General features: G+C 42.8%; 1 protein-coding gene across 1 annotated transcript; it reads left to right on the top strand.

The window, feature by feature from the left end:
• The first annotated feature begins 274 nt into the window (after positions 1-274).
• Positions 275-12,442, top strand: LOC120666423 (disease resistance protein RGA2-like). The gene is made up of 2 exons (XM_039946270.1): positions 275-1,329; positions 11,738-12,442. Exons 1-2 carry the CDS (start codon positions 368-370, stop codon positions 12,246-12,248), a joined length of 1,473 nt encoding a protein of 490 aa, XP_039802204.1. The 5' UTR covers positions 275-367; the 3' UTR covers positions 12,249-12,442.
• The last annotated feature ends 14 nt before the right edge of the window (positions 12,443-12,456 follow it).

Raw genomic sequence — 12,456 nt, 5'->3', positions numbered from 1 at the left:
TAGTGAATGAGTCAGATATGCTTTAGTGCTATAAGACTTGGAGAAAGAGACATCCATGGACTCTTTCAACCAGCGACATTAAAGCCCCACCTAATAGAAGCTATCATCGTCAAGATCTGGGGAAAGAAACTAGCCTCACCAATACTGACATGAATTAGACTTGACCATTGACTTGTATGCACACGGAGTCTTTCTAGTTACTCATTCAACTACAGTGATGTTAAAGTGTTACCTAACTCTTACTGCCAGCCTACTAAACATATAGCCACTGCATATATTTATACATGTGTTGTCCCCACTACCACTCCAAGCCACAACCAAACTTCCATGAAAAACACATATCCACATATAGCGGACATAGATCAAGATGGAGGCAGCCATATCAGCTATTGCAACAGAAATATTTAACCGAATGGTCTCCTTTCTCATGATGAAGTACAGGGACAAGACTACCATAGAAGAGAAGCTGGAAAGGTTGCAGCAACTCTTATTAAGGATCCATGCAGTAATCGAAGAGGCAGACATCCGGTACATCACCAATCGTAGTATGCTAATGCAGCTGAAGGTGCTCGTGAAGAGTATGTACCATGGGTACCACATCCTGGATATCTTCAGGCATAAATCTGTTTTGGAGAGAATCTCACAAGAGGTGGTGAGAAGCTCAGATGCCCAGTTGACATCTTCTTCCTCCTCTTCCTTTTCTTCTTCAATTATTCCTTTTAAGCGTTCACGTACAGTTTCTGGTGCTACACGAAGTTTTCCTCAAAGTAATGATCTGCAGAATCTACTGGAAAATCTAGAAGCTGTTATAACTAACATGAATGAGTTTGTTGTGCTCCTGGGAGGGTGTGATCGCTACCGAAGGCCCTATGACACATACCTCTACACTGACAATTTTATGTTTGGGCGCCATGTTGAGAAGCAGCATATCATCAACATCTTACTTCAAGACCCTGGACAACGTGATGCCCCCATGGTGCTTCCAGTCATTGGTGGCTTCAGGGTCGGTAAGAAAACTTTGGTTTTTCATGTGTGCAAGAATGATCGTATCAAATCACACTTCTCTTCCATTATGTTCATTGATGGAGATAGCATATGGAGCATGGATCAGGTCAAGTTTCATAGTAGGAGAACATTAGCTGTTGTTGAATTTCATACAGATTTGGATGATGATGATTGGGTGAAGTTCTACTCATCTTTGAAATGCACAGCTGCTGTTGGTAGCAAAGTGATAATCATAAGTAGAATTCCAAATCTCGCAAGGTTTGGAACTGTTGAGGCAGTATATTTGAAAAGTTTGCCTCATGAGGAGTACAAGTACCTCTTTAAAATCACTACTACAAAACAGGCCTTTGTTCCTGGCCATTTGTCCCGGCAGCCTTTGGGCCCGGGACAATAGGTGGCTTTTGTCCCGGGTCCAACGGCTAGCCGGGCCAGCGGGGGGGACGGGGGCCTTTTGTCCCGGTTGGAGACACCAACCGGGACAAAATGGGAGCCTTTTGTCCCGGTTGGTGGTTCCAACCGGGACAAAAGGCCCGCATAGCCTTTTGTCCCGGTTGGAACCACCAACCGGGACAAAAGTCCCCCCTTTTGTCCCGGTTGGTGCCTCCAACCGGGACAAAAGGACTTGCGCCCCTTATCCCCTTCCCTCTCCCCCCGCCCGAGCCATTCAGCTCACTTGTTTTCTTGCTGTTCTTGGCTCGGGATAGAGGAGTTCTTGCTCATTTCTTCACCACATTTGTGAGGATCTTTGATTCCCCGTCCATCCATCTGTTCTAAAGGTTTGGGGTTTGTTTTTCTCTTCTTCCTTGGCTTGTATAGCTCATTTCATACTTTAGAAATAGAGAAAATGTGTAGCTAGCTCATTTCTTGGACATTTAGCTAGCTAGATTGTATATGTAGGTGTAATTTTCTTTTAGATTTAGATGAGTATATGGATAGTAGAAATTTTTAGAATGAGTGTAGATACTTCATGTGATGTACTTGTATATATGACCATATTGTGGATAGTTGATTTTTTTATTCATGAATGAATTAATGAAATGAGTATATTATAGAATTTTTTGTATTATGAATGGATTATTTTGACACTCTAGTGATGTATTTAATCAGGCTCACATTGAAACCATCTAGAAGCTAAAAAAATCTTTTTTTCGAAACAAGTATACGTCGTTAATCTCCATCCAACGGTGATGGCACTACCTTTCAGGGATACACGATGCGCTATAAGGACGTCGCAAATCGGTTGGTCGCATCACCAGCACTTCCGATTGATAAGAAGACAGCATTTGACGCAGTCAGCATGCCCGTTGTTGTACTGAGAGCATATCAACGAGCATGCTGCCTATGCCAAGTGATGTGCCTATTAATCGTAAATGTTGGTGCTGCGACTAGCCGATTGGTGACATCCTTGTACCGCACCGTGTCCCCCCGAAAGGCAGTGTCATCACCGCAGGGTTGAGGTTACTGACATATACATTTTCAGAAATAAAGGTTTATTTTTCTTCTAGAGGGTTTCTGGATATTGAAAAGAGTGTACTCCTGGAACTGAAGGGTGTCAAAGTAATTAGAAGTTATAGAGATTTCTTTCAATTAATTAGAGATTTCTTGAGGATTAATGATACATTTCGTCTTTTTTTATATAATTTCATTGTTATTTGCAAGAGTTATTAATCTGATCATTGTAATTGTAATAGTAAATAATTTTTGCTTTGTAATGGTAAGAATTTATAATTTTGTGGAAAATAAAGGTATTTTTCAGTAAAATATGGCTTCAACAGCTGGAGGGAGTGGCGCCGGTGGGGGTGATCGTTGTCCTTCTGGAGAGAAGGGCACAACTCGAGTAGGTCGTCGGTCCAAAAAACCTAGTGCTTTTCATAGGGCAGCGCTCCGTTATTTGGAAAAAGAATATAGAGAATGCATGGCAAGGGGCGAGGAACCTCCGTTTGATCTTGAGGATTTATTGCGGCGTTACGGTTCGTCACCACCAAACTCGGAGGTTTCAGCTCCGCCATCTTATTCTGCGCCAGCAAGAAATCCGTTAGAACATTCTGCATTCCAACGCAAGGACGGTTGAAAACCTATGTGTTGTTGACCGAATTTTTAAATTTCATGTATAGTACTCCTTTGTTAAGTTCTGTAATGGATTAAGTACCCCTTTTAATTAATCAAGATGTATGATAGATATTGCATATCTTTTAATTATTCATGTTATGTTACATTTAGTTTAATTTAGGTTTGATATATTTTATTTATTCGATACGTGTAAAGAATTCAAATCGATTTATTTAAAATGCAGATGGACCGGCAATGGATGTACAATGCTGACCGACGTTCGAAAGAATTCATTGATGGCCTGCATTATTTTTTGTCTGTGGCTGAGGCAAACAAGCAGAATGGTTTTATGTGCTGCCCGTGTGTTCATTGCAACAATAACAAGGATTACTCATCTTCAAGAATCCTACACAGCCACATTTTCGCAAATGGTTTCATGAAAAAGTATGTTTGTTGGACGAAGCACGGAGAACAGGGGGTTACCATGGAAGACAATGAAGAAGAAGATTTTGACGACCACTTTCCCGGGAATGCTGGAATCGGTGCATTCGATGACGATATTCCCATGGAAGAGCCCGAAGTAGATGTAGCAGAAAATGATCCCAGCGACGATCTGGGGCAAGCATTGCACAATGTGCAGGCAGACTGTGAGAGTGAAACGGAGAGGTTGAAGTTCCAGAAGTTGTTAGAGGACCACCATAAGTTGTTGTACCCAGATTGTCAAAATGGATTTAAGAAACTTGGCACCACCTTGGAGTTGCTGCAATGGAAGGCGACAAATGGTGTATCCGACAAGGGATTTGGTGAATTACTCAAACTTGTTAAAAAATGCTTCCTAAGGACAATGAATTGCCTGCCACAACGTATGAAGCCAAACAACTTGTTTGCCCTTTGGGACTGGAAGTGCAAAAGATACATGCATGCCCCAACGACTGCATCCTCTACCGAGGCGAGTACGAGAATTTGGATGCATGTCCCGTATGCAGTGCATTGCGTTACAAGATTAGAAAAGATGATCCTGGAGATGTCGAGGGAGAGCCTCCCCGGAAGAGAGTTCCTGCGAAGGTCATGTGGTATTTGCCTATAATACCACGTTTGAAGCGTCTGTTTAGAAATAAAGATAATGCTAAGTTGATGCGATGGCACAAAGAGGAACGCAAGAAAGACTCGATGTTGAGACACCCCGCTGATGGGTCGCAGTGGAGAAAAATAGATAGAACGTACCCTAAATTTGATTTGGATGCGAGAAACATAAGGTTCGGTTTGAGTACGGATGGCATGAATCCTTTTGGTGAGATGAGCAGTGGTCATAGCACTTGGTCTGTGACTCTTTGTCTGTACAATCTTCCACCATGGCTCTGCATGAAACGAAAGTTCATCATGATGCCAGTGCTTATCCCGGGTCCAAAGCAGCCCGGAAATGACATTGATGTGTACCTAAGACCATTGGTCAAAGAACTCTTATTGCTCTGGGGCGATGAAGGTGTACGGATGTGGGATGAATACAAACAGGAAAACTTCAACCTACGAGCATTGCTGTTCGTAACGATCAATGACTGGCCTGCTCTTAGTAACTTGTCAGGACATTCGAACAAGGGATACAAAGCATGCACACACTGTTTAGATGATACCGATAATATATGGTTGACTCACTGTAAGAAGATTGTATACATGGGTCATCGTCGGTTTCTTCCCATCAGGCATGCGGTACGAAAGAAGGGCAAGCATTTCAAAGGCCAAGCGGACCACCGAACAAAACCGATGCACCGTAGTGGTAAAGACGTCTTCAACATGGTAAAAGACAGACTTTTCAGAAGAATATAATAATTTTGTTGCCATTCCACCTTTCGAAGTAAATGCTGATCCATGCATCCTGCTAGCCAATGATGATGCTCCATACTTGCGCCGTGATCATAATCAAGGGACATTTGTGAAGAGAAAGTCTGTTACCGCTAATCCTTCATGTACTTGAATCATTTTATATTATTGTATAAAAACATAATCGCAATTCGAATACTTTTATTATATATGTACTGTACAATTATATTTTATGTGTTATTTATATTATTTTATATATTTTTCACTTAATTACTAGACTCAATTATAATTTTCATTCAATAATGGATTACTCAACTAATTTTATTTATTTCATGAAATTACATTCACATTAACACACTATACTCTTTCACTAACACACACAATCTCACTAACACACACTATCTCTCAAACTCACACACTACTCATTAATATCATGAAATTGCTTAATTTTATCTAAAATTCACTTTTTAAACGTTAATATCGTGATAGAATCCACTTTCTATCGAAAAGCAACAGTTTGAAAAAAAATTTCACCTAATATATTTTTGCATGGTCAAAATAACAAATATGATTTCAAAAAAGTTAGATATTTCATTGACCCAATCACTTGAATGAAAATTAATTATTTTTGTTGCGTGTATCAAGTTTATATAGAGATAAGAAATTTTGTTCCATAATTTTTGGAATCATAATTTTATTAACTGAAATAACAAATGAAAGCCAATTTTAAAAGAGAAGTTAAAAGAAACAAAAACAAACATAACATTAGGCGGGAACGAGGGAAAACGGGCCCCTTTTGTCCCGGGTGGTAGATCCACCCGGGACTAAAGGTGGGCCGCGGGCTGGGAATTTTCCCGGCCCGCCCAAAAACCCCTTTTGTCCCGGGTGAAGCCACCACCCGGGACAAAAGGTCCTTTTGTCCCGGGTGGTGGTTTCACCCGGGACAAAAGGGGGGGCCTTTTGTCCCGGGTGAAGCCACCACCCGGGACAAAAGGTCATTTTGTCCCGGGTGGTGGCTTCACCCGGGACAAAAGGCCCCCCCATATATTTCCTAGCTTCCTCCCTCCTTCGCCCTTCCTCCCTCCCGCGCCGTCCGTTCCCCTGCTCCCCCCACCGCTCGAGCTCCCCGAGCACCGCCGCCGTCGACGTTGCCGCCCAGAGCCCCGCCGCGCGAGCCCACGTCACCGAGCGCCGTCGTCCCTGCGAGCGCCGCCCCCGGCCTCCACTCCACGCGCACGCCCTCGTCGGCGGCCTCCACTGCACGCCGCCGCGCCGCCGCCCTGTTGTGTGGGTATTCTTCGATCTGTTCTTTTACAGATCGGGAGTTCGTGATGTCCTCATCTAGTGGATACTTCTGTCTTACTACACATGCCGATCTGTGATGTCCTCATCTAGAATTTGTCTCATACTCTTATGGTGTCACTTGACAGTGTTACCTACTCTAGCACTTCGCCTGCTCTATCAATGTCGGCTGTATTTTGTTATAGGAGAAAGTCTCGGTAGATTTTGACCCTTAATTCATCATTATATATTCTTAGTTGCTAGTTACAGAATCTTCATCATTAAATTCCTTTGATTTGAGTATGAATATAGTGATGTAACTTTTGTGCACTAAATATATATGTATATAATTTGACTAATTATTGGTCAAAAAATTGGTAAAGTTTGGTAATCGAAATACGTCTTACAACCGAGCCCTAACCTTTAATTGATGATAATTTCCTTTTTGACAACAGATATTATAATTTCTACTCAACAAATGATTCAAATTAAAATTGAGAATCTTTTGGCTTGGACTTAACAAAAAAGTGATAAAAAACCACATGTCAATAAGAACATAAGACCCCGATGACTCTCTTGCGCTGCACGTAGATTGAAAGATCTTAGAATTTTGTGGCAAACTAAATGGACCACCTAAAATATCATGTGGACAGGGCCAAACTTGATGGAAGCACCCCATCCATCACAATTACCTGCAGCCAAGTAGTCATTAGATAGTGACACTTATATCTAGATGTGATCTTCCAGAAAGAAAATCAAACAAAAAAATCATATAGGAAAAAAACTATACTTATTTTGACATGGAGAGAGTATAATTAGTATTGCTTTAATTAGATGAATCTCATTACAAGCTAAAACTACATTCTTTGTGGGACAAAATTTGGATGCAAAAAACTATACTTATTTTGACATGGAGAGAGTATCATATATGGACCCAATTCAATAAAGCCTAGCAAGGAAGCCCCCAATGCAAAAGAATCATTCTCTCCGTCTCTGCTCATAGCTCGCCCTGAGCCCACGTCCCCCCCGGCTCCGCGTTCGCCCCAGTGCGCCTCCGGCCCTCGGCTTTGAGCCCTTCGCCTTCGGCCCTCGGCCCTCCGCCTATCCCTAGCCGCAAATTTCTGGAGTGGATTATTTAGATAATTTTTAAGGGTTTTATTTGTATTCATATTTTAGTTACGATGGACCCGCGACACACAGACGCGGAAGACGAACAGTTCCTGTTGAATATGATTGGCGAAGGTCAAGGAGATGTCGCTGAACAAGCTGATGATGGCAGCAATACCGACATATATTTGAATATGTCCGGTGATGGAATTGAGGCACCATCTATTCAGGATGACGCTGCTGCTGAACAAAGTGCTAATGTACATATCAAAACTATACTTATTTGTAGTGACAATCATATTTTCATCTGAATCTATATGAATACTATGAATGTTTTTTTTATAGCCGTCTGGATCATCGTCGCAGCAGAAAAAGACGAAGCGAGGCCCAACAAAAAAACTGGAAGGGCGGTTCATTATAACGGAAGTTGGTCCAGATGGCGAACCGATCGCTCCAGAAGCTGCCGCCAAAAAATTCATAAGACAATCCGGATGTATTGTCAGGGACCACATCCCGATCAGCTTTAGGCTCTGGAAAGCGTCCAATCCAAGCGAGGAACGGGATGCGGTACCCGAAAGAGAAAAAGAATGGTGCTGGCGGGAGCTTAAGAAAAACTTCACGGTTCCAGCTGAATCCGAAGAGATATGCAAGCGCTGGACCCTGAGTAAGATGGCCGAACAACTGCGATCATTCAAGAAAATTTTGACGAAGAAATATATCAAGACCGGGACCACACCCGTATTTACCGGCGAGCTCGAAAAGCTCAGGGGTCACTGGGATGCATTTGTGGAATACAAGTCTTCAGAGCTTGGGCTTCAGAAGGTGCAGAAGGCCAAAGACAACGCCTCGAAGAAAGTGTACCATCACACTCTAGGCCAAGGAGGCTACAAGCTTGCAGTACCCAAATGGGAGAAGATGGAGCAGGATCTGCTTGACAGAGGCATCCGACCTGCGACCATGAACTGGCCTGAAAGGTCAAGGACCTGGTTTTATGGTCACGGGGGAAGCTTGGACCCATTGACTGGTGACTGCATCTATGGGCCAAACATCCAGCGAGCAGCCCAGAGACTACAGGAGGCCATACAAGCAGCGGCCGAGGGAACATTCCAGCCGGATAGAGAGAGGGACGAGCTGACTTACGCCCTTGGGAATCCAGAGCATCCGGGCCGCACAAGAGGCAAAGGCGTGGTTCCGTGGAAGTATGGGTTCAGGGAATACATTGATTCATATAGAAGCCGGCAAAGAAGAAAGAATGATGAGCGGGAGCACCTGCGAAGGCTAGAGGAACGGCTCATGTCACACGATCAAAGACTGGAGGAAGAGGTTCAACGCCAAGTGGCCGTAGCAATGAGCCAGCAACAGCAAGCGCAAACGTTGCCTCCAGAGCCTAGTGTCGCAGCCGATCACCTGTCTCAGCGGAAAAGCAGCTGCGCTTCCACAGACGTCGCCGCTGCCGAGCCCACGGGGATCCAGGCCGCAGTTGAAGCGTCGGCCCCGCAGCGATTTCCAGTGGATGAGATCACCCACCGGACACCTTGTGACCTGCAGACTGCCGTTAAGAACTTAATGTTCACTGTTGCGTACGGTACCGCCATGCCAACCGAACCAGGCGACGTGTACCACGGGCAGCAAATTCCGCCTAGATACACAAGAGTTGGCGTGGAGCAGGTGTGCCAGGGTTGGGAGACGCTCGAGCTTGATATTCCTGGAGGCGATGGGGAGAGGACACTAGCAGAAGCCATTCATGGCTACATCCTATGGGATAAGCGCTACATTGTCCTAAAGTCGGATGATCAAACACCAAGACCGGCATCTCAGCATGCCTCTCCAAGACCGGCATCTCCGCAAAACTCCCCAAGGGCAGCACTGTCTCGGCAAGGTTCACCGGCACATTCTCCATCACCATCATCTCATGCGCCGATGAACACTCAAGCGTCACCGTCGCCTCCATGGTCACCCCCTCCGCCGCCGGCAAAGAAGCAGAAACGGCCGCCGGCAAAGAAGGTAGCTGCACCGGCTAGGGAGCCTCCAAAGAAGAAGGAAAAGAAGAAGAAAACCAAGGAGGCTCCTATTAAACCCTGGGACATGAGCCTTGAAGAATGCGATCGGATAACTCAAGAAAGAGTTAAAGAGCACTTCAAGCCGAAGCCGAAGCCGGAGCCCGAGAAAGTGATAAATCCGATAGATTTGAAATTTTTTAAGGGAATGTGCGAAGCAAATAAGAGAAAATTCATTCCGAGAGACCCCCCTTCAGACTACGAACGCACAATTATCAAAACTACTGAGAAAAAGAAGAGACAATCAAAGTCGTCGTCGTCCGACGTTCCACAGCTCGGAGCCCAAAAGAAACAATCAATAGAGCCTCTCGTAGTGGGACAGACGACGCAAGAACAAGACTTTGTTACATTTCTGAAAGAATCAAACCTGACGGCCGCTCAGATTGCAGGGGGAGAAGATATTCCAAAGGCCGATGTGGTCGTCAAATGGACGTTTGAGATCGGCAAAACTCTTGTATCCCCCGAAGTAGTGTCTGTGCTTCCAACGCAAATGTATAAGCTGCACCAGCACTACATGCGTGCGATGGCCGATTGCATCTTCATGCAGGGCGCAAAGATTAAAGATGACGATTTCTTACGGGGGGAGGCCATTATATGGATAAACTGGGAAGAAATTTACCAACTATTCCATCAGGAGGCCCTCGACATCTCTATGGTCGGCTTGTGGGTTCTGTAAGTATTTTACTGTCCTTACGTATTGTTTTGCATGATCTCAACATACTGATCTCTTGATTTATTCGGTATCATGTAGAATGGAGATACATACTTGCAGAAGAAAGGGATACTCTCACCTCGGCTTCATCGACCCAATTACTTGTAATTGGAGGCTTCTACGGGACAATCCCGATGACATATTCCAAAACTTGTTCAAGTACATAAGCGTTCATCACAACAAGCAAATGATATTGTTTCCTTACAACTTTGCGTGAGTGATTCCTTCCGTCTAACTCTTTCTATTCTATAATCGAATTGTTTAAACCTTAACTACCAAGAACTGCCTCCGTATAATCTTGCAGTGAACACTTTGTCCTAATTGTCATAATTCCCGAGAATAGCCTACTCGTGGTTATGGACTCATTGAGGAGACCTCCAGAACAATACGAAAATCTTCTTAACATGATGAAAAAGTAATTCTACCACTACTCCGTCCATGACCGATAATTTGAATCACTTTGTTACTTGACTATAATTGTTCTAATCATGCACAGGGTTTGGAAAGAATTCGCTAAAAATCATCCAGGCAAATTTGACAAGGAATTGAAGATCAAGACAGATTTTCCGGTACGCGCTTGGATGATTCGTTGCACGATTCATTAGTTTTATTATATATTCATGTAAATACCTGATAATTTCTTCTCTCTTAAAGTGTATGAGGCAGAAACCAGGCACTGTATTGTGCGCATACTATGTATGCGAGAACATCCATGGTCTGGTAGGTCCTCCAAAGGGCTGGACAGATTGGGAGGAGGAAGTAAGTAAAAAAACTTGTTAATATTTGAACTCGTATTTTAATTAGTCGAAATTAATTATCCCCTTTTTCCATAGGTCGGGGAGATGCGCGATAAACTCATACCGGAGGAAAAGGTTATGGCGATTCAAGAACAATTCTCCGGATTTATTGTTGAGCAAGTCCTCGATCCAAAAGGCGAATTCTACTATGATGGAATATCTAATATTGACAATCACAGTAAATATGACAATATACGCGTATATATGTAATTAAGAACGAATATAACTATGTAAATATATATGTGTGTCTATGTATTAAATTTCTATTTATGAGTATGTATGTATGTATTAAATTTCCAAAAGGCAAATTCTACTATGTAATTAAGAACGAATATACCTATGCAAATATGATGGAGTATGTATGTATTATATATATAAGCACTCCAATAATATATATGTGTATATATATATATTTATATAATATTGGTCCTAGACATTTTCATATGTAAAGGAATTCACATGTATAGATATGTGTATACATATATATATAAGTGAATTAATTTATATATGAAAACTATCTAGGACAAATATTATATAAGTAACTATATATATATGTATATATTAGTGGAGATCATACACACTGAATTCCAATACATAAGTTTAATTGAAATGCAAAAGTATAATTGAAATAGAAAAAGAATTGAGAAAAGAAAAACATGAAAAAAAAAGAGACCTTTTGTCCCGGTTGGTAACACCAACCGGGACAAAAGGGTGCGCCAGCCACGTGGGCGCTGGCTGCACCTTTTGTCCCGGTTGGTGTTACCAACCGGGACAAAAGGTCCTCTTTTGTCCCGGTTGCCACAACCGAGACAAAAGGGCACCCCCTTTTGTCCCGGACAGGCGTTCCCGGTTGGGAAACCGGGACAACAGCGGTTTCCCAACCGGGACAAATCAACGTTTTTGTAGTAGTGAATGTTAGCATTTGGAAGCATGGATGAAAAGGATTATCCAAACTTAGCAGCAGTAGCAAGTGAGCTATCAACAGTACTGGGAGGGTCTCTCATCACTGCGAATGTCATTGCTGATTTGCTCCGTGGGAACCATGATTTTAAGTTCTGGCTTCGCATACTAAATCGGTTCAAGCGGATGGTGGATGACAACTTATCGATGTATGGTGAACATCCAAAAGAAATGCTTGAGAATGAGCGTCCAATAGACATCAGCACGTTCAACACCACCCTCTCGCATCGTCGTCTGATGCCACCTCGCGTTGAAAAGGATCATTACCCAAAACAGAAGTTAAATTATGTTGCTTTTGGAGACCTGATAACTGGATCTATTTCTGTACCCAACGATCAATTTATTTTAGTTGCATGGGAGGCACGGCTGCCACCGTATACAAAACTTGTCGCTGAAGTTTCATGTGTTGAAGAGAAGCATGATTGTTTAGTTTCTCCAAGAAAGCGTCGGTCCATTATTTGAATAATTATGTATACAAACTGTATTGTGTTCACTCCTTTTTTTTTGTTAGGATTGTGTTGAGCTCACTCATTTCGACCTCCACATTTTTTTAGATAAAGGAACTTCTGGCCTAACTTGTACTTTTGATGTCTGTAGTTATATATTATGTGCTTTCGTAATCCTATATATTTGTCTTGCTGAGGTATGCATGAACATGTAAATAATTATT

Source organism: Panicum virgatum, chromosome 3N (genome assembly GCF_016808335.1).
Source record: "Panicum virgatum strain AP13 chromosome 3N, P.virgatum_v5, whole genome shotgun sequence".
Classification (NCBI taxonomy): domain Eukaryota; kingdom Viridiplantae; phylum Streptophyta; class Magnoliopsida; order Poales; family Poaceae; genus Panicum; species Panicum virgatum.
Note: the sequence above shows the minus strand (reverse complement) of the source record. Positions and strands in the feature narration are given on the sequence as shown.